Source organism: Notechis scutatus, chromosome 13 (genome assembly GCF_049901735.1).
Source record: "Notechis scutatus isolate UNSWTSFEM ecotype Mainland chromosome 13, rNotScu1.2, whole genome shotgun sequence".
NCBI lineage: Eukaryota > Metazoa > Chordata > Lepidosauria > Squamata > Elapidae > Notechis > Notechis scutatus.
In genome coordinates, this window is record NC_142021.1 from 604,732 (window position 1) to 625,866 (window position 21,135).

The window sequence follows — 21,135 nt, forward strand, 5'->3', positions numbered from 1 at the left end:
AATCGGCCGATGCGGGCGCCGCCTTTCCTTCCCCGATTGGTCACTCCGCGCAGCGCCCCGCCCAATCGGGAGCCGGCGGGGGCTGCGACGGCCGCCGGGAAGGACAAACTTGGTGGGGCGTTTCGCCCTCGTCCCTGGGCATGGCTGGCACGGGCTGGCGGCGCGGGCGCTTCCTCCTGGCGCGGGTGGCGAGTGGCGGCGGGGCCAGGAGCCGCGCCTCTTGCCGGGAACCGGGGCCCGACCCTCCCGGGTGAGGACGTGCGTGGGGGCCGTGGCCGGATTGCAGCAAAATGCCCCGGGAGGGTCCGCAGCAGGGCTGGGTTGGGCCCCGGGGGGGTGTTGGGGCGGGCGGGGGGCCCCAAGGGTTTTGCGGGACCCCCCAAAGGAGCCGAGGCTCTTCTCCCCGGAGATGGAGGCGGCCTTGGTTGCCTTCATGCGGCTCCCTTCTCCCCCCGCCCCGTCTTCCCTCTTCTGCAGTCCGGATTCCAAGCCCGGGAAAAGCCCCGGAGCCCCCAGGATCTACACCCGGACGGGAGACCAAGGTAGCCCCTCCAGGAGGCCCGCGTGGCCGTCACCCTTCGGGCCTCCCTTGCTCGGCCGAGCCCCCATTGCCTCTCTCTTGTGGCCTTTCAAGGGTTTTCCAGCACCTTCACCGGGGAGAGGAGAGCCAAAGATGACCAGGTCTTCGAGGCTTTGGGGACCCTGGACGAGCTGAGTTCGGCTGTCGGGTAATTGCAGATTCTTTTCAGCCTTGGTGCCAAAGTATTTCCGATGAAGGTGCCACCTCCCCCTATTCTCCTCAAGTGTTCTTGGCTGCCTGTCAGCAGTTGGGCCTTGGCACTTTAGCCAGGGGCAGGGAAAAGTTACCTTTGGATTAGAAGCCCAAATCCTGCAAAACAACATTAACATCCAAAAGGAACAGCAGCTCAAGGGAGACTTAGGGGAGAAATGGGACAGCCCCATAGATTTAAACTGCTTTCATAGTTACTGCATATTATCAGAGGAGAGGGAGTATCTATCAACTGGAGACTCTGTTCTGTTTTGCTGAAGCTTAAGTGCTGAATTTGGCAGTGAAAGCGGCCACACGTTTGTGGAAGAACTCCACAAGGTGAGAAATAAGTTGAAGTCGCTCTTTCGTATCTGGGCCAAGCACCGGATTAAAACAGAGGCCTGACTCCCTTGCGGGTGATCTCTGTCTTCCCCACCGCAGGTCCAGTGTATGCTGCAAGATGCCGGCTCTAATGTGGCAACGCCCGTCTCTTCAGCCAGGGAGTCTCACATGAGTAAGTAGGACTTCTCTAAGAAGCTGAAGGTTGGCAAGGAATGTGCTTTCCAAACAAGTTGCCTTGCCTTTGCTTTCTGCAAAGAGAGTTGAAAGCCAGACAACTTCTGCTGTGGCTGTTTCACCGATTGCGTTTTCCTTCGTTGAAATTCAAAGGTTCCCTGCATGAGGGGAGCCTGCTTGTGGATTTGACCCTTTGGAGTCCTGCTTGGCAGATAAACCCTTCTGTGGGAGAGGGGGAAACGCTCTGGGCACGTTCCAAGGGGCTTGAGGCTTTGCCAAGGCCTTTATCTCGTGGGACTGGCCTCCTCCTCCTCCTCCTCTTCAGAGCGAACATCCTTCAGTGAGAAGCCCGTGCTGGAGTTGGAAAGCTGGATAGACAAATACTCAGATCAGCTCCCACCGCTCGCCTCCTTCATTCTGCCAGTAAGTTCTTTATGTGCTCTTCCAAGTTTTGGGCCCTCGGTCCTGGTGTCAGGACAGAACCACTGGACTTGGGCCTCTAGAAACCCTGGAGAGTTTTTCCCTGCCAGGATCACAAATCTATGCCTTGGCATCCTACATTAAAAAAAAAAAAGGCAGCCAGAGGGGTCTTCTTTAGTGAGCCCCTAACCCTTATGATCTTGGGCCAAGCGACTCTACTTTTGTGTGTCTTGTGCTTGTGTTGTTTCAGTCTGGTGGAAAAAGCAGCGCTGCGCTCCATCTCTCCCGAGCCGTGTGTCGCAGAGCCGAGAGGTGGTAAGGGCCAGGGTCTGTTCTTCGGTTGGCAAGAACCTGGAGGCGGGTTTTAGAATAAATGCTCCTGTGCATGGAAAGGATGTAAAAGGTGCTACAGGAGACCCCGGCTGGCTTTGTGGGTTTAAGAGTTGCTGATACAGCCAAGGGAGAGACGGGGAAGCTGTCACCTAAGTGGTTGCTATCCAGGCATAAAGCCCATCCGTTAAGACACCTGGGCTTGAGGTAGGGCAGGCAGAGAGTTGTGGCAACGTGGATTCCTGGTCAGGATGGTTTCCCTTTTGTAAACTTCATTTGCTTTGTGTCATCGTGAGGTTTGGGCCTCTGTCTCCTTATGCCTTCACAGTGTCGTTCCTTTGGTGAAAACAGGAGAAGCAGGTGCAAATGTGGCCAAGTATTTAAACAGGTAACTTGGATTTATGTGTTTAAGCAGGCAGACAAATGTTGCCAGCCATAACTGCAGTCTAACAACAGGGAGGATCAATGTAGCTTTATGCCATATGTGGCAGAGACTTTGGCAAAGGGAGTACATGTGTGGGTCACACAGATCAGGCCTGGCAATTCTCTCCCCTACGCCCAGATGCGACTCCCAGCTGTGGCTGGGGATCTCTCTCTAGCTCTGCTGCCAAGAGAGGGAGGGTGACTCTTTTCTTCCTGGTCTCCAGGCTGAGTGACTACCTGTTCGTCTTGGCCCGCTTTGCTGCAAAGCAGGAAGGGAAGAAGGAGCAAATCTACAGAAGGATGGAGCCCAAAAACTAAACTCCTGAATGCATGTTGTGCAACGAACAACTTTTGAACTAATAGAAGGCAAAACAAAGCGTAAAATCCCCGCAATTTGAAACGCTCAGATCCCTACCCGAAAAGCTAATAGACGCCTACAAAAATTCAGATTCCTGGCTGCTTTGTTGGGAGTCCAGCTTGTATATATGTGAATTCAGAGCAACTGTGACGCCTGAAGATGCCTCTGTGGCTTCTTGCAACACTGGAGGGAATGGAGGCAGGAGATTGAGTTCAGTCCCCTTGGCTCCAGTTAAGCAGGAGGTTGCCTGCCAGTTTCCTTTGAAGCTCAAGACAAAAATGGACCTAGATTTCTTCCCTCGGCCACGTCCATCAGGACGTCTTGTCAACGATCTTGCAAAGTGCAGCTTTTGAGAGACGGGCCTTTTGGGCCAATGGTCCAGAATCGAGCCTTGCCAGTAAGCTCTTTCACTGGCTTCTCTTTTTCCCAGTCATCCATTTTAAAAAAAGAAAAGTGACCGCAGCATTCAACCAATTTTTCAACTTTTATTTCTTGTATTCATGAATTTCCAGTGTGAAGAATGTGCCATAACTAAAAAAAATACTAAGTGATCAAACAGCAAAATATTTATTGGTTTTGGGAGAGAGAAGAAAACCGAGAGCTTCCAAGGCTCCTCTTGAAGGGCCTCCAAGGGACATGAACACCCAGACCTGAGCAACGGTGGCGCAATGCACGAGGGAGGGGTCTGGGCATTGCAAAGCCCCAGTTTGCACCCTGAAGGTTGTGGGAAGTCATGTGCGCCGCTGCCAGGCTTGTTGGGACTGGCCGCTCCTGGATTCCAGAGGAGGGCACCAGAAGTGTGGGGAGGTTGCACCCCTTCCCCCAAGAGGGCAATTTGAAACAGTTCTCTGGGAGGCCGGAGGCGGCCACAGGTCAACATCGTATAATCCCTAAGGGAAAATCAGGAAGGAAGGGGGGTGAACCAGCATCCAGGATAGCTCCGTGCTTAAATGAACCTGTCTGGGCCCAGCCTTTAATTGGGGGGTGGGGTTATTTCATGGCAGTAGCTATGTTCTGAAATGGAAAAGAACCGGACTTAAATAAAAGCAACATTCTCAAAATACCTTGCACTGTTTTTAGTTTGTTACAAACCAACTCTTCTTTCTTCATATTTCACAACATTTGTGCAAAAGGGCGACTCGCTTGAGGTTTGTAATCTGTCTTCCTAAAATAAGCAGACAAGCAGCGCAGCTACCTGGGAGCAGGACCATAATCGGGCCCTGGATACCCTGAGCTGCAGAGCCCTGTGGAAAACCGCCACTTAATAGAGCTGGACTGGGAGCGAAAGATGTTTTCCGACGGACAGATTCATCCGATTTGTTTTACAAGGTAGGAAAACGCCGGGTAGCCTCCCTTGATCAGCCTCTTGTGTTTGTTCAAAATCTGTACATACACGCACGCGCACGCACGCACTCCTAGGGAAGAGGAGTGGGAGTGCAGCCAGATCCACAGACGGCGGGACCTCCACAGGCTCCGAGTTCATTCCATGGGGTTTGGGAGACTTCAAAAGGAGGGCAGAACCCCCTGCCCCAGAGCAACAGACGGCGGGTGCAAATGCCCGCTTCCATCTACACCAGGGCCCTCCAAAGTTGACAAGCCTGGCACAATGGCTGGGGAATTCTGGGAGCTGAAGTCCACAAGTCTTAAATCTGCCAACTTTGGGGGGCTGGTCTAAAGCCACCTGCGGTTAGTGCTTCCTTCCACAAGGAGCCAAAGGAAACTTCCAAAGAGCAAAGTCCCTGAGAGAACTGGCACAGGACTGCCCTGGCCTGCCCAGCAGGTTCCCCCTCCCCTCTGCTTATGGGCTTAAAGACCCCACCGACCACCACTTCTCCCCTCGGCCCAAGTGCCCCCGAGCCCCTTCTGCGCCAGGCCTTCCTGCAGGGAGGCCATTCAAAGGGCCCTTGGCGCCCCGGCAGCTCTCTCGCTTCGCACTGGAGTCACCTTCCTGGGTCTTGGTCACCAACGGATGACCGGTGGATCCCAGTCCCGTTCCTTGCCAGGGAAAGAGCCTGGCGGCCCTTGGAGAAAAGCCAAACCGGTTTGGCCAGCAGTTCAAGTTAACAAAGCTGGGCCGAACAAGGACTCCCGCTTTCGGGTCAAGAGGTAAAGGCAGCCTTGCAGGCTCCAGGCGGGACAGGCTTTGTGGCTGCAAACTCACCTCACCCGCTCTGAGCAGGCTGGGCCCCGCATTCAGCAGGCAGAACTCGGCCCAGGTGGCTTCTCCCAAGGAGCCCTGGAAGAGTTTGGCCCAGGGCAGTTGGGAAGTTTGACCAGGACACAGCAGCCGGGGGCTCTTAACACGAGGGACCTCCTGCCCAGCCCTCCACGTGGCACAACCTCCAGCGACCCCCTGCCCGCAACGGGTAACTGCACAAGGTTTGCAGGCAAGGCTACGTTTAATGGCAGGCCGGCGGCGGTCTCAGAGGAGCCAAGTGGTGCTGGAGGCAGCTCCTTTTCTACCTGGCTTCGGGCCCACCTTGCTCGCCAAGGCTTGCCTGGCCAACTGGGCCCTTCTCTCCTGCCGGGGCTGCTACGAGAGCTCGAAGCCCGTGTTCATGCTGATGGCGTAGCGCAGCTTCTCCCTCAGGACGCTCTTCTTGCTGTAGTTGGGCAGCTTCAGGAGGTTGAAGCAGGTGGAGGAGGTGGGCAGGCGCCCCCCCGGCTCCTTCTTCCGGATGGTGAAGAACCCCCGCAGGACGCTGCCCAGGGTGTCTCCCGTGTCCTGAAGGAGGCAGGCAGAAGTAAGGGGGGACCTCGCCAGCCAAAGACCCTGAACCCCAACCCCCCAAGCAGACCAGCCGGGCTCCCCCTATGACCCGCCAGGAATGCCGGCGACCCTTCCTCCCCCAGGCCGAGGGTGCCCGGGGGCTCTGGCTCTGCCCCACAGAACACCAGCGTGCTGCCTTTTGCCTGGGGAGGCACCGTCCCTGCCACACACCTGGTCATCCGACACTTCCACGCACCGGATGGAGAAGGGAGGCTTGAGGTAGACGAAGCCCAGGAGTGGCGGCCGGGAGCAACTGGTAACAAACTGGCAGACAAGAGAGATAAGAAGGGCAGTCGGAGAGCCGGGCCCAGCCCTGTCTCTGGAGAGGAGGAGGAGGAGGAGGAGTAACCCCACCGGGGTGAGAGCTTAGCCTGAGGACTTTGGGAAGGCCAGGCCTTGGTTCCCCCCGGGACTGGAACCCTCCCTGCTCGCTGCCCACGGGCACGCGGAGTCACCCTCACCTTGAGAAACATGGCTCTTTCCTCAGGGCTGAAATCGTTGGCAAGGATGTCCCAGAGCCAGAGGATGACCCTGTGGCTGCCATGGAAGCCCCCGTAGTAGACGGTGTGTTTCCTAGACAGGCAACCAAGAGGGAACCCAAGAGGTCAGGCGGGGAAGGATCCCCGGCCTCCCGCTCCCCCCCCTCCTGAAAGGGCCGGAGGCGCCTGTTGCAATTCCCCCCTCCTGCTGGGACTGGACGTGACCCAGAGCCCCTCCTGGCCTGCCTCAGTAGGGGGGGCTTCCAGGCAGGCAGGCAGGCCGGCCAGCCGGAGGGTTGCTCCAGGGTTTGGGCCCAGCCCGGCCCTCACTTCAAGTCCTCCAGGTCGATCTCTGCGTTGTCGCCGGAGATCAACCGCTGCAACTCGGGTGCGGAGAAGACGCGGATCCACTCGGGCTTGATGATGGACCGGAAGCCACCGATGAAGGCGGCTGTCTGGTTCTTGATCTGGGTGTGCATGCGGAAGTGGGCCATCAGGTGGATGTAGCTGATCCTGGCCAGGGAGAGGAAGCCAACGGGGCGGAGAGCTGAGCCCCAGCCTCACCGCCCGTCTCCCCAGAAAGGCGCTTCCCGAAAGGCCCCTTGGGGCAGGAGCTCTTTGGGGGGAGCAAAGTTAAAACAAGCGAAGGCAGCGGCCGGACCCCATTGGGCTGGGGGAGGCCAGCGAGGTGAGACTTACTTGTTCTCGTTGGTCACGGGGATGGTCTTCCCGCCGGGGACGAGTTCATGGCACACAAGCTGGGAGGGCAGAGGAGGGAAAGGAAGAAGGGAAGAAACCGGCCTTTACTGCAGAAACGGGGATGGGGCACGCAAGCGGCCGGTGACCCCTGAAAAGCAGGGGCCGCCCGAGGGGCCTCCCACCCTACCTGGCCCATCACGTCTTCATCGTAGGAGAGGGTGAGGCCCAAGTCACTGGTATCCCCTTCGTAGCGCTGCAGGAGGGGGAGAAAGCAGCTGCGTCGCTAAGGAGTTGCAGGGAAAGGGTTCACCGGGACTTGCCCGACAGCCAGGCCGCCGTGGTCTCCAAATAACCCAGGGAAGAAAGGCCGCCCTTCTACTTGCAATCCCCCCAGCGCAGCCGAATACCCCTCCCGTGGGTCCCTTATTGCGCCCCGCCAGGTGTGCGCTGAGGGACCACAAGGGGCTCTGCCGGGTGCAGCCCGGGGCCCACAGGGACACGCCCCAAGAGTCGGGAGGGAACCTTGATGGAGGTCAGGTTCTTATAGAACTCCGAATCCAAGGAGGGAAGCTCGTCCACCGAGCTGTAGAAGATGCTGTGATGATGGCCGAGCAACTGGCTCAGGAAGAAAAGAGGCAAAGGGGACGTCCACCACGATCCCCTAGAAAGGAGGATTATCTGGAGCGCCCGGTTGAAAGGAGCCATTGCCCAACTAGGCAGCCCCACCCGCCCCTCCCAGCACTGACGGCGGCGTTTGCCCAAGGAAACAAGCCAGCTCAGACAGCACCCAGGACCCCTCCCTAGAAGATGGGAGGGAGGGAGGAGGGAGGGAGGGAGAACTGCAGAGCATCTCCCCCCTCCCCGGGTCCAAGACAGCCTGCGTGCCCTTCTTCACAGGCCCCCCCTCTCCCCGTTTGGCCCGTGGGGTCTGTGCTCCAACCGGCCTACCTCGTAGACAGCTTTCCCCAGCATCTTGCCCACAAACTCAAAGAGCTGCAGGAAGTTCTCGTGGATGTAAGCGGTGGGGGAGGGGTACAGCCTCTCGTCCCCGCTGGTGGTCTGTGCCGGAAGAGAGCGGGGGAGCTGAGAGGCTGGACATGGAGCCCCCCGGAGGGGCCCCCGGGTTGCAGCCCTGGAGCGGATACCTTGAAGAGGTTGAGGGCCGGGTCGAAGACCTTCTTGATGATCTCCTCCAGGAACTCCTTGAAGACGCCGTCCTGGTCGATGCCCGCTTCGTCCATGCCCAGGTCGTTCACAAACTTCACCCGGATGACCCCCTTCATGGCGTTCTGGGAGAGCTGCCGCAGCTGCTCGTAGCCATCCTGGGAGGTGGGGGGGGTCAAGATGGGTCCCCGGGGTCAGGAGGGGAAGGGGGCTCGAGGGCTGCCAACCCACCAGTCAACCCCTCTCACCTCCAGCATGCGGGACCGACGGATGGTGATGTGGGTGACGTGGGGAGAGGCAGAGCTGGTCTCCACCAGGCCCAGCTGCTCTTTCTCTTTGGTGACCATATTCCGGAAGAGAAGGACCCGCTAAAGTTTCGGGGGGAAGAAGGGGTATTAGCCACAGGCAGAGCCCTCCTCCCAAGGGCCGCGGGGGCCTCCCTCCTCTGAACCGCGTCTGGATCGGAGGGTGTCTGTTTCAGGGTCAGGACCTTCCCACCGGTCAGCCCTGACCGGTCGCCCCCTGCCCTGGGCTCAGCGTCCACTCACATTTTTGTGGGGGACGACGTGGGGGATGTACTGCAAGACCAGCTGGGCCCGTTTCCGGTCTTTGTCGAGCTCCTGGAACAACAAGTTGGGCTTGAGGTCCCTAAACAAGACAAGACAGACACAAGACAGACACACACACAGAGAACACAGCAAAGTCAGCTGGAGGCCCAGAGACGGGCCTGGCCGTCAGCAACTGACCGGTGGGCCAGGGAGCACCAGCCCACGAGGAGGGCACCCGGCAGGGGAAGGGCGCTTACTTGCGCAGCCAGTGGTCTTCCGGAGCGAAACGCCGCCGGCAGTCTCTCTCGTAGAGGACCATCAGCCAGCTGTGGACGGAGTGGAAGAGCTCCAGGGTCTCCCCCTTGGCGTTCTCTGCGGCCGAGAGAAAGACAGACCCTCTGAGAGAAGGCTCTCCGCCAAACACAACGGCCCAGGAAAGGGGGGGAGGGGGAAGAGGGCCGCTGCCCCCCCCCCGGGACTCACCCAGAATCCCATCCCAGATCATCTTGAAGACGAAGGAGTTCAGGAAGGAGGAGATGGTCACCAGCTCTTCCAGCTTGAAGGAGACCTGCTCCTCGTAGACTTCGATGTCGTCCAGTATCCTGGGGGGGGGGAAAAGTCTGCACTGTTACCCACACGGGGGTGAGGTTGGGGGTGAGGGAGGCCAGGGCCTCTCGGGGCCCCTCTTGCGCCCCAACCTACGTGATCAGGTGGCGGGAGCAGTCGCAGAAGAGCACCAGCATCGCCAGCAGCCGCCTGGACTCCTCGGTGTGGTTGTTCAAGCACTCCAGGAAGACCTTCAGGCCCCCCTGGGGGCCCAGCTCACAGATGAGGGCCCAGAGCTTGGGCAGGAGGTCGTCCAGGTAAGTGAGGCCTGGAAGGGGCAGCAAGAGGAGCAGAGGGGGCAGACCTGGCCCTCTCTTCAAACACGCCCCAACCTTCTTTGGAAAAGCTTCCCCCTCCCCAAATCAAACGCCAGGAGCCACGTTCCCCTGGCGGGCGGGCAGAGCGAAGCCGAGGCAGGGCGGCTTCACTAGGTACCCCAATGGGGCGCCTGAAACTGACACCCCCCGCGGCACCCAGGACCAACCTGTGAGGATCTGCAGCCGGATCTGCGTGAGGGTGGTCAGTGCCATCTGGTACAGGACGCAGATGCTGCACACCTTCTGCACCTCCGGCGAGTCCACCCTTTTGCCGCCGATGGGCTTCAGGATGTTGCGAACGGAGGTGGATTTCTGGAAGGCGCGTCTGAAGAGGCCTGGCGGGAGGCAACGAGGCAAGGATGCTCCTGCGCTCAGAAACCCCAGGCCGGAGGGGGCAGCAGGTGGGTAACCCAGCGGGGGTCTCCTTAAGATACGGGTAGGCTTCGGCCCCCAGAATTCCTCCTCGGCTGGGACCCCCGGGAACGCCGGGTGGGGGCCCGTGTTGCTACTCACTCTTCATGGGCAGGCTGTTCTGCGGGGAGGGGGCTGGCGGGGGCTGACGGGCAGCTTCTGGGCTCTCCAGGAGCTTCTTGCTGAGCACGTCGCTGAAGAGGATGCGCATCATGTGGGCCCCCCAGAGGTGCTGAAGCTGCTTGGTGAGCAAAGGCATCGACTCGTTCAAGCTGGGGAGGAAGAGAGGTGGGGGGGGGGAGGGAGCGGCTGTGGAACTGGGAGGGGCGAACCCAGCGCCTCCAGCGGGTCTCGGAGCCCGAAAAACGAGGGACCCCCCCAAGGCAGCCCCGCCTAGTCTTTCCAGCACGCTTGCTTCTGGCAGGCCTGGTTCCACGGGAGGGGCTTACCCATAATCCACCGCCTGGGAGAACCAGCCGAGGACCGGGTGCCAGTGGGTGAGGTTGGACTTCTTCTGCGAGACGTACTTCTGGCAGTAGCAGAGCATGTGGGTCAGGACGCTGACAAAGGGGCCCGTCTCCTCCTGCAGCACCTTCTCGTTCAGCGACCCCAAGTAGACGAGGTTGCCTGGGGGACAGCAGCAGCCGAGCAGTCAAACCAGCCCTGGGGCAAGAGGGGGGCTCTGCCCCAATCACCACCTGCCCTCCCCAATTCTGTCCCCTGGTACAACTAGGCGGGGAGACGCCCTGCATCCATCTTAACCCAAATGCAGAGGTCAGAGGCTGCACAGAGGGTCACCAATATGGCTGCGAAGGGGATCCTTGTGGCCAAGTGCCGCCTGGGCTTGAGGAGGAGGAGGAGGAGGAGGGAGAAAACTGCCTTAGGAGGGCAACCTGGTCTTCCTAATTCCTAGAGCCCCTCTCCCTACCCTGCAGAGCAGAGGGCAAACGCTGCCGTCTTACCCAGAAGGCAGAGCGTGTGGCTTCCTTCCAGGCACACGCAGACATCTCTGCATTGCTCTTTCTGGCTCAAGAAGAGCAGAAACTTGCGCAGGAGATCCTGGGACTCCATCACGGCCAGGCGCTGAAAGGGAAGCAGACGTTCACCCGAGGAGCCTGCGAGAGAGGCTGAGGGAGCAAGCTTGTCTGGCTCTGGCCCAGCAAGGGGAACAAACGTCTCCTTAAGATTTCCTGCCAGCTTTTCTCTACAACAGCGCGCAAGCAACTGGCTCCTCTTCACCCCTCCTGAAAAGCCCCAGCCCTGATTTACAGGGATACGGCATCACGGATGATCCATACGGCAAACATGAGGCGCCCCGAACAGCCCTGGAGAGAGCAGGGCTCCTCAGCCTTGGCGACTCTACGACCGTGGACCTCAACTCCCAAGCTGTCTGCTGGCTGGGGAGTTTGGGAGTTGGAGTCCACGTGCCTCAGAGTTGCCAAGGCTTAGAAACCCGGCCGCGGAGGATGCAGGACAACCAGGCCCGTTCTGGAGTCCTAGAAAAGGACGCTTCAAACGCCTGGAGAGGAATTGCCTACCTCCGGGGTAAGTGCTGCAAGATGGCTCATGATGGCTGGCACGGACAAGATGTGGATCAAGAAGGATCGCAAGAGGTTGTCAGAAAAGTGAGCCGCAACCACCGGGCTGGGGAAAGGAGAAAATCACAAGGGTTTGGGGAAGTTCCGAGCGCTGCCTCGGTCTCCTCAAAGGGTTCCTGACCAGGACCGAGTCGCAGCTTCGTCTTACCGCAGTGCGAGAGAAAAAGCCGCCGTTAAGGTGCCTTTGGAGAAGGAAGGCTGAGACCTCGCCAAACCGTTGGTCAGCAAAATCTGAGGGGAGGGGGGGAGTTGAACAAGCGTTTCAGGGTCAAGAGTAGGGGCCTCCAACCCGGCAACTTTAAAACTTGTGGACTTTAACTCCCAGGATTCCCAACGTTCTGGGAATCCACAAGGTTTAAAGTTGCCACGGTTGGAGACCCTTGTTCTAAATGAAGAAACCACAGTTGGGTGCCATAAAATAGGCGAGCAGATGGAGAAAGAAACCCCTAAAGCTCTTTCCATCTTTTTCCAGCGAGATTTGCACAGAGCAGCTTATAGCAATGGCTACAAACCTGGAGCACAGAGTAAAACCCTTTCTGGTTGAGATGTCCCATGATATTTGCACAGATGTGATTCATGGCGTGGCGCAGGGCTTCTCCTGCAGAAAGGACCCAGAGAGGAGGACTCAGTGCAGCTCTTCTCTTCGTGGCCAGGCCCTGAAGCCTCAAAGGCCGGGGGACAGGGTGAGCGTGGGTGTGTCTGTTTCAGAAACTAGATCCAATTGAGAGGTGGGGTCTACTTGGGCTTTTCCCCTCAGCCTCTAGGATTTACACTTTGATGAACACATTAAGAGACGTCATTAGGCTAAATACTTTTAAAAATATATTTTAAGAAAATTCACAGCAAAATGACATAAAATAAGGCATCAAGTTGAAAACTCCCAAGGTAAACAAAAAGGCCTTAGCTTAACCCTCCCTCTCGGAGAAGAGACTTGGGGCTCGAATGCTGTATAATTTATGTAAGAACAAGCCGCTCTCTGTAGCCAGTCAAGGGGAAATCACCCTTGGCAGGCCGATAGGACAAAGCTGAAGGAAAAGAAAAAACAAGTGGCATTTTTTGGCAAACAAAGAGGCAGAATTCTGCAAACGCACCTTTTCCCTGCAGGATTTTCCAGGTAGAGGTGTCTGTAAAAGTCACCAACATCGTGAGGTGCAAATTCACCAGTTTTGAATCTTGCAAGATGTCTGGCTAGAAAAATGAATCCCCAGAAAGTTGAAAAGGAAACACTACAAAGCGAAGAGCAAGAGAAAAAAAATACCTTTAAAAAAAAAAGTCCGTGTCACAGAAATTGGACCAGTCTGTACCTTGAGCAGCTTCAGAAATTCACAGCAAATCCACAGCACATCCTTCACTTGCTGGATCCACAAGAGAGTCAGCTCCTTGGAGAGTGCAAGGGATACGTACCACACCTGCAAAACGAAAGGGCCACAAGAGCAACTTGGCTCAGTGGGGGAAAGTCCCCCTCCTTTCACTGGACTGAGAGGTCAAAGGGCAAAATGCTGCCATCCAGCAATTCAGAAGAACTTTCCCTCTTGTGAAACCACAGAGACAAAGAAATGTCTCGAAACAGCCCCAAATAGCCCAGGAAAAAGCTGTAGCGGTGGTTTTTGTCATCGAAACAGTTCCTTGCTTCTCTCTTGGTTCTAGCAAAATAAACAGCCAAGCAAGCGCACAGTTGCACCTTCTTCTCGTGAAAAGCAAACCTGCTTACCTTAGGATCGCTTTCCACCTCCATGCTGCTAAGGATGCAGCGGCACAGCTTTTCAAACCTCTGCAGAGAGCAAGAAACAGACTCAAGGTGAGATGAGATCAGCCTTTACGCAACTGCCAGCATCCACCTTTACTTCTGATTTCCTAGAACTAAATTTAAATGGCTATTTAAACTCATGGAAAACATCTGACGTTGCTTCCTTCCTGTTGCTTGTCGCCCAAGGGCAACCACAAGGGATTCTTCCATCCCAGAACTGAGGGACCAAGGGACCCAGCCCCTACAGATGCCCCCTCCCCAACAATACCGAGAGTAGCCAAGATTCCAACGTCTGCAAAAGAGTCAGAGACGCTGTACCTCTTTGTCCTGTGGGACTTTGAAAATAAAGAGCAGCTTTCGGGAGATTTTGAAGAGCGAAAGGGCCGTCTTCTTGGCAGGACCGCTGGTGTGAAAGAAGTCGTCCACTTCGCTCCTGCGCCAAAGAGGAGAAGAAACAAGGAAGTCCTAGCAACAGGTGCCTCTAGTGCAGCAGGCAAGGCGTTGAGTTTGGATACGGAGACCCAGGAAGCCGCTGGGGCTCCGTATCTCGACTCAGATTGCCTCCCAGGCCTCTCGTTCTGGGACTGGAGGTTTTCACAGGTGGCAACAGACGACTTTTCCACTTGCCCAGATAACTGCCACGGGTGAAGTTTCATCGTATCCATAGCTATGCACACCTGATTTTCCGCTGCAGCCGACAGCGGCACAGAAACCTTCGGACGAGGGCCTGGATCCGCACCGCAGCCTGCTCCCGTTCCTTCTGCTCCCGGCGCTCCTCCCGGGCCTGCCGGGCCTTGTCCAGGAACTCGGCCTTGGATGATTGGGCTGCGCCGAACATTTTGGCCTCTGTGCAAAAACGACAAGGAAGGAGACCTGAAGCAGGAGCTCCGAAGCCCCCTTTGCACACGGCTCCAGGCCAGGCTGCTCAGCCGGTGCCCAGCAGAGAGGCGGCTCCCATGTGGGGCTCACCCAGGCGGGTGTGCTTTGCAGAAGAGCCTGGAGGTCACCCGTAGACAAACATGGTTCACGCTCGCTCCAAACAGAGCGACCAGTTCATGCCAGGCAGCTTCCCATCCCTGGTCTTGGCTGCTTCCAAACGCTGCTGCTGCTGCTGCTGCTTCTCGATGGGCGCATCGGATGGAGAGGCTGGAAGGAAGGGAGGAAGAGAGAGGGGGAAAGATCGGCCTGCAGAGCCAGGGGGTCCCGGGGGCTCTGGAGGGGCAGCCCCCGCCACTCTCTCCCCCACCCCGAGCCCAAGTTGGGGAAGGCCTCCTGCTGGGTCGGCCGGGTGACAAGCCAAGTCCCCTTCAGGGGCGCCAGGCAGGACAGGGAACCCCCCGCCGCGAGAGGAGCCCCCTGTGCTACCTGGCCGGGGGCGTGTTGGCGGCGAGGCCTGCGGAGGGCGCAGGGACTCCGGCCGGGCTGCGGGGCTGCTACGGGTCGAGAGCCTCGACGGCGCGCCCCCATTCCTCGCCCTCCCCCCGCCGAGCGCCCGCGGAACTCCGAGGACCATAGAGCTAGGTCAACAGCCCCACTTCCGGCCGTTGCAGCGGAAGCGCCTCCGAAGGCCGCGGCCCGCCCGGAAACGCGTCCCGCGAAGCCGAGTTCCGACCTGCGGAGGAGAGGGGTGGGGCGGGGTGATCTGCGTCATCCGTTCCTTGCCCCGCCCAGGAGGACCGTCTGGCCGAGGGGAGGAGGGGGCCTCGCGCGGGCTGTTCATGGTGAGTCGGGGGCGCCGGCGGGGGCGGGGGATCTTCGTCGCCCCTTCCCCGCCCTTTCGGGGGCCTCCCTCCCGGCGGGGAGGCGGCCAATCTTGGCGGGTGGGCTACGGGGGGAGAAGGACTTTGGGGGCGAATCGTGTCCAGGCAAGGCTGGGCCAGGCGGCGAGGGTCTCCCGGAGGGCATCCAGTCGGTCCCCGCGGGGAAGAGGCGGGCGGGGCGGGAGTCGCTCACTTTTGCCGGGGTTTTTTTCCGCGGAGGCCGCCTCGCCCATCCGGGACTGCTTCCTCCTCCCTCCCTGCCGGTCCAGGCGCCTCGAGAGTTGCGGCCGGGTCCCCGCTTGGGAAGGGCTCCTCCACCCCGCGCCTTGACCCTCCGGCCGGGGCCCTGCTCGGCCCGGGCTCCCTGCGGGTCTCCCGCCTGGGGGCCACCCCGAGAGGCTCCAGGCGGGCCCTCCGCTCAGAGAGCCCGGACTCGCTTAACGGCCGGGAGACCCGAGGCCCCAAGTCCAAGCTCGGAAACCAAAGCGAGGCCGGTGCTGGGAGAGGAAGAGGAGGAGGAAGAAAGGCGGGGGGGCAAAGAGCTGCAGGGAGACTTGGGGGCAGGTCAGAGGGAGCCCAGATCTCGTCCAGCCCTGGCCAGGCTGGGGTCTGAAGCCGGGAGGGCCAGCTGGCCTCTGCCCCTTCCTTCCCCTGAGGCTGGGGTCTGCCTAGTGAGCCACTCTAAGGCTCGGGGGCTTCAACTCCCAGAGTCCCTGGCCTTACGGTTGCCCACCTGGGAGACCCCTGCCGAGGCCAGAGGGGCCCTGGCCACCCTTGAAGGGCTCCCCCCCCCCGCCCTGTGAAGGGCTCCGGCCATTTGCCCACTCTGCTCCTTGAGAAGGGCCGAAAGAGGCCGCTGCTGCCTCTCTTTGGGGGCTTTGGGCTCGAGGGGGGCCCCCTCACCAAGCTCCTGACCCCGTCCTGGGAATGCAGTGGGCTCCCCCTGAAGGGCCTCTGCTCCTCCAGGAAGAGATGTCCGGAGAGACAGTGGTGAGCACCGCCGTGCCAGCAGCCACGACCCGCACCACCTCCTTCAAAAGCGGCAGCCCCAGCTCCAAGTATGTGAAGCTGAACATCGGCGGGGCCTTGTACTACACCACCATGCAGACGCTGACCAAGCAGGACACCATGCTGAAGGCCATGTTCAGTGGCCGGATGGAGGTCCTCACGGACAGCGAAGGTAAAGGAGCGGGGGGCCAGCCGGGCTCCACTCTGCAAGGGGGGAGGCTTGGGGTCTTGAAGGGGGCTTCTGGCCAGGACGGCCTTCCAGGTGTCTGCAAGCCGCCAAACTCCTGCAATTTCGCCTGGATACAAATGGCCGGAAGGAAGAACTTCCAAATAGCGTTCTGGATTTATTTTATTATGGGATTTATCTGCCACCCGCCTCATATCCAGCAACTGCTCAACCAGTGGGACTTTTGAGACTCTGCCTGGAAAAAGCAGCAGAGTGGGGTCTGTTTCCGAGTGGCACAGAAGGAGTGGGGGGGGCGTCCCACTCACCGGCAGCAGTGAGGAAGGAGAGGAGACAATGGGCCTTTGAAGTTTTCCTTTGTCATAGCAGCAAAGTAGGGAGCTGGGCGGCAGCACACCTGTGGGTCATACCTTTGCGCAATCGCAAGCGAAGTGCTTGGTTTGTTGTGATCATTTGGAAATTGATGAGGGAAACTGGGACAAGAGAATCTCAATTGAACAGATTTTTCAACCCTTCGCATTTGAGGATTTAAAACTAAGGAGAATGATGAACAGGTTCAAATATTATCAGTTTGACTCCAAAAGGAAAAAAACAACAGTTCTGGTTCCATTAGAATGAAATTCCCAGCTTGCAGAATTGAGAGCTTAACCGGATTTTAGCTGTTTAAGTCCCTTAGTTTAAGACCGCCTTTGCATTCTTCACCCAGCGCTGCCCTTATTTGTCCAAGAGCAGTGGCCTGCTTACGCATTTTTTATCCCCTCCCCTCCCATAACATTCTTGTGTCTCTGCCCACAAAGAAGTGGAGCTCATGGAAGCTTGGGAGGGTTGCCTGCTCCTTTGAGCTGGCGAGTTTTGAGGCTGCCGGCCACGTGACGAAGCCGAACTGCTGAGAGGTAAACAGTGGCAGCCGATGAGCCCAGGATAGGATTAGGCTGAGCTCGGACTCTGCACTCCTTCCCATCCTGGCTGTGCTTTTTGCCTCCTCCTAGGCTGGATTTTGATCGACCGATGCGGCAAGCATTTTGGAACCATTTTAAACTACCTGCGCGATGGGGCCGTGCCCCTCCCAGAGAGCCGGCGGGAGATAGAGGAGCTGCTGGCCGAGGCCAAGTACTACCTGGTTCAAGGCCTGGTGGATGAGTGCCAGGCTGCCCTCCAGGTAAATCCGTTGTGGGTGCTCTGGAGCCAGCCGTTCCCCGCTCTGTTGCACCCCATGGACCGCTCTGGTGGGGAGTGGATGAGGTTCCCACCTGGGAGGGGTGGAGGGAGGCAGGAGGAGGAACTGCAGCCTTGTGGGGCTGGACCCCCTTTCTCTATTGCGGTTGGTGCCTCTAAGGCACTGGCTCCAAACCTCAGCAGCTTTAAGGTGGGTTCCTGGCGTTGCTGGCTGGGGAATTCTGGGAGTTGAAGAAAAACCTTTGCAAGCTGCAGAGCCTGCCAAGATTCCTGAGCTTGGCCAGGGAAGGGAGGCCTTGTCCACTGTAAGCAAGGGCCGGCTTCGCCCGATCGCCTGGCTTCCCTTCCAGTCCGTCCTCTTCTTTTCACAGAACAAAGATGTCTACGAGCCTTTTTGCAAAGTGCCCATCATCACGTCCTCCAAGGAAGAGCAGAAGCTCATAGCCACGTCCAACAAGGTAAAAGCCTCCCGTTCCGGAGGGCCTCCCGGTCACTCTTATGGCTCCGTCTCCCCTGGGAGCTGGGAGAGGAACGGTCATCCCTCCCCCCCCCCAGGCAGTGCTCTCCTTCCACCAGGTCTTCACAGTGGCCAACTGCAGGGGGGAGGCAAGCAGCTGGTCTCCAGATGTTTACCTCTGCGGTTCCGACCATCCCCTGCAGGGGGCCAGCTTGCCTTCAACACCTAGTGGTGACCCTTGAACTACCCCCCCACGCTTTCTGTGTTTCTGCAGCCTGCGGTTAAACTGCTCTACAACCGAAGCAATAACAAATATTCCTACACCAGGTAAAGTATTTTCAGCACCAAGAAGGGGGAGAGTTTGGAGAGGGAGCAGCTGCCCCATTAGGCGGAAAGGAGGGAGGGAAACTGGCTAATTATGGGTGTCCCTCGGGCCCTCCCTCTCCCCCCCAGCAATTCGGACGACAACATGCTGAAGAACATCGAGCTGTTTGACAAACTCTCCCTGCGCTTCAACGGGAGGGTCCTGTTCATCAAAGACGTGCTGGGAGACGAGATTTGCTGCTGGTCCTTTTACGGCCAGGGGCGCAAGATCGCGGAGGTGTGCTGCACCTCGATTGTCTACGCCACCGAGAAGAAGCAGACCAAAGTGAGTGGCTGACTCTGCCCCACCCCCACCCACCCCGCTCAGAGGGGACTGTCTATCTAACCCCCCACCCCGTTTGGCACCCCCAGGTTGAATTCCCGAGGCCCGAATCTACGAGGAAACCCTGAACATCCTCCTCTACGAAGCCCAGGACGGCCGGGGCCCCGACAATGCGCTGCTGGAGGCCACCGGGGGGGCAGCCGGGCGCTCCCACCACCTGGACGAGGACGAGGAGCGCGAGCGCATCGAGAGGGTCCGTCGGATCCACATCAAGCGCCCCGATGACCGCACCCACCTGCACCAGTGAGGGGCTGCAGCAGGCCAGCCCCCTGCCCCCGACTCGGCTGGTCTCCGGCCGGCTGCCTGGACTGTCCTTTTCTACCTAGAGTATTTTTGGAATTCAACCTGTGGCACCCAAATGGACTGTCCCCCGTGACCGAGTCCGGCCTTTGCAGCACTTCTGTTTCCGGGCCTGTTTTGGGTGGGACCAGGCAGCCTCTGTGGGGCTCCGGCCTCCCAGTCGAGTGGGCTCCTTCCAGGGAGGTTTCTGGACGAGCCTTCATTCCCAGGGGGAAACGCTGTGGCTAAGCCCCCCTGGCCACCCATGCGGGGGAGGTGTTCCCTCTCCTGTTGCAGGAGGACAGAGGGTGGTGGGGCCAGGTGGGAACGTCCCATTTCTTCCCCTCCCCTTCCCCCAGGATGCTGGTTCCCATCTTGCCTTCAGTAGATGCTGCAAAGCGCACCTGTGGCCTTCTCTCTCCTCGCCCCCTCCCCCCATTCAGGAGCCCCCCCCCTTCTGATCCAAGACCAAAGGCCTCGTCTTCCCAGCAATGACCTCCTTGCCGTGTCCATGTGTGATTCGGTCTCCTTCATCCTGGGACCAGCAGGCTCAGCCCGGCTGGACCGTCTAAATTAGAAGCCATTTTGCAGATGGGTAGAACGGAAGCCCTGAGGACCCAAGAAGGCTGTGCCCCAGCAGTGAGGCTCCCTAGGCGTCTCCTCTTGGCCCCTTGGAGTCCAGAAGAGCCACTAAAGTGCTCTGGATTAAAGGGGGCCTGAGAAGGGAGAGCAGGGGGCCATTCGCAGCCTCCCACCCAGAGGTCCCTCAGCTCCCCCCCCCCCCGGAGTCCCTGTGTGGGTGAGAAGGAATCGACAGAATCTATCTTGCTGCAGCAGACGGGGTGAGGCGGCCTTTGCTCCGTCCTCCTCGGATCAGGTTCTGTTGCATCTCTCCAGTCCTTTATTTCGTAGCAGAAATCTTGTAATTTGGAGTGTAAGCGGCAGGAAACCCAAAGATTAAGCTTTGACTGGAGATGGGCTGAGTCAGATGTTCTGCAAAGTGTTCAAGGCTGCAGACCAAAGTCCAGGACTAGCTTATTCCTGTTTTCCATTTAAGAAAAAAGGTGGTTAGTTTTATTTGGTGCGTTTCAAAGTTTAGGGACCAGGGTAGCCAAAAAGCAACTGTTGAAAGATGCTGCAAACCAAAATGGTGGTATCCTGTTAGTCTTTCAGTGGATCCTTGGCTGCCTCCCGAGATGTTTGTTTCCCAGCAGTCTGTTCCCGAGTTGCTATTCCTAAAACATCCACAAAGTTGTCATCCTCTGAGAAACCCAGGGGAGCCGGCCCAGAGGAAGGGGGTGGGGTGCGCTGGGTTTCCTCTCTGGCCGTTTCTTGGGGCGAGGGAGGGGCTCTGGGTCCAGGGTGGTAGAGAGGACGATCGATTCCAGGAAGAGGAACAGCCAGGCTGCTGAGCCCGAAAGGGAACAAGGGAACCAGGGGAGAAATATTTTTGGGGTGGGATAATTAGCACCCCAACCCAAGGAAGAAGAGCAGCTGGAAGCTTTTGTTTCTTTAGCCTGCTGGTGAGGCATCTGCCTTAGATCCAATTTGGACCCTCCCCCTCCCCCTCCCCCAACCGGGGGACCAGCAGGGACCCGAGTGCCTCTGCATCTGCTTCCTAGGCTGTCCTGGGGCGATCCAGACTCCAAAAAGAGTTTTGCCAAAGGAAAAGTTTGCCCCCCCCCCCCCAGCAGTGCCTTTGCTTTCTGGCCCCCAGGCAGCCGAGGGTCTTGTGAACAACAGACAGGTTGCAAAACGAGCCCCCACCCCGCCTGCTTTGACCCTGGAAGCCAAGCCTTGCCTTCTCCAAGGAGTCTGCGCAGAATCACTTCCTCCTCTCTGTTGACGTGATTATTATTTTTTTCTGTTTGTGTAAGTGTTATGCATTTGACACAAGATTTTAAATACAGAAAATAAATTAGAGCTGTTTCCTATTTCCAGCTTCTCTTGGAGTCCGTCATTTAAGACCCACTTTTGAAAGAGGCCAGGGAGCAAAACCACAGTTTTAGCAGGAAGGCGAATGCCCCCCACCACAAGAGAAAAGAGCAACAGCACCGACGGCGGACCCGAAATTTCTCGAGTGGAGGAAAGGGCCAGCAGCCAGCTCCCATAGGTCGGTTCCCACGTGCTGTTGAGTCATTAACTATGCTTGTCTCTGAGCAGCCAGCCAGGAACTACAAGGATGTGTGGTGGGAGAGAGAACAGCATTAACTACTAGCTGGTGGAAACCAGAAGCCACAGATGAGACGATTCCTGTCCTCGGGGGTTGGGCTGCCGAGAAGCTCCGACCAGGTTGCCAGCCCAGACCTCCGCTGGGAGTGACACTTCAAGGACCAAGCTTGCCCTGCATTTGCCCCCAGGAAGGTCTGTGTGTGGTGGCCGATTCTGGGGACCCCCCTTCGTCCCTCAG

At 58.2% G+C, this 21,135-nt stretch overlaps 3 protein-coding genes across 3 annotated transcripts; 2 read left to right on the forward strand and 1 right to left on the reverse strand.

The window, feature by feature from the left end:
* Positions 1-55: 55 nt before the first annotated feature.
* Positions 56-3,877, forward strand: MMAB (metabolism of cobalamin associated B). The gene is made up of 9 exons (XM_026685507.2): positions 56-250; positions 478-542; positions 635-728; positions 1,051-1,108; positions 1,211-1,283; positions 1,611-1,708; positions 1,956-2,020; positions 2,364-2,423; positions 2,683-3,877. The coding sequence occupies exons 1-9, from the start codon at positions 141-143 to the stop codon at positions 2,774-2,776; spliced, it is 717 nt and encodes a 238-aa protein (XP_026541292.1). The 5' UTR covers positions 56-140; the 3' UTR covers positions 2,777-3,877.
* UBE3B (ubiquitin protein ligase E3B) lies at positions 3,282-14,772 on the reverse strand. Its single transcript, XM_026685504.2, is given in 29 exon segments — positions 3,282-5,541; positions 5,758-5,850; positions 6,048-6,159; positions 6,396-6,578; positions 6,765-6,823; positions 6,952-7,017; positions 7,287-7,394; positions 7,396-7,425; positions 7,713-7,823; positions 7,910-8,086; positions 8,177-8,296; positions 8,477-8,576; positions 8,734-8,848; positions 8,960-9,078; positions 9,179-9,350; positions 9,567-9,734; positions 9,913-10,082; positions 10,260-10,437; positions 10,773-10,893; positions 11,349-11,454; positions 11,557-11,639; positions 11,921-12,006; positions 12,500-12,596; positions 12,713-12,817; positions 13,120-13,179; positions 13,474-13,588; positions 13,833-14,001; positions 14,125-14,301; positions 14,521-14,772. Coding segments are annotated over 27 exon segments (3,207 nt in total). The 5' UTR covers positions 13,994-14,001; positions 14,125-14,301; positions 14,521-14,772; the 3' UTR covers positions 3,282-5,349.
* On the forward strand, positions 14,736-20,648 carry KCTD10 (potassium channel tetramerization domain containing 10). Its single transcript, XM_087942515.1, is given in 7 exon segments — positions 14,736-14,876; positions 15,882-16,095; positions 17,097-17,266; positions 17,655-17,741; positions 18,015-18,067; positions 18,194-18,393; positions 18,476-20,648. Coding segments are annotated over 7 exon segments (945 nt in total). The 5' UTR covers positions 14,736-14,873; the 3' UTR covers positions 18,694-20,648.
* Positions 20,649-21,135: the final 487 nt, after the last annotated feature.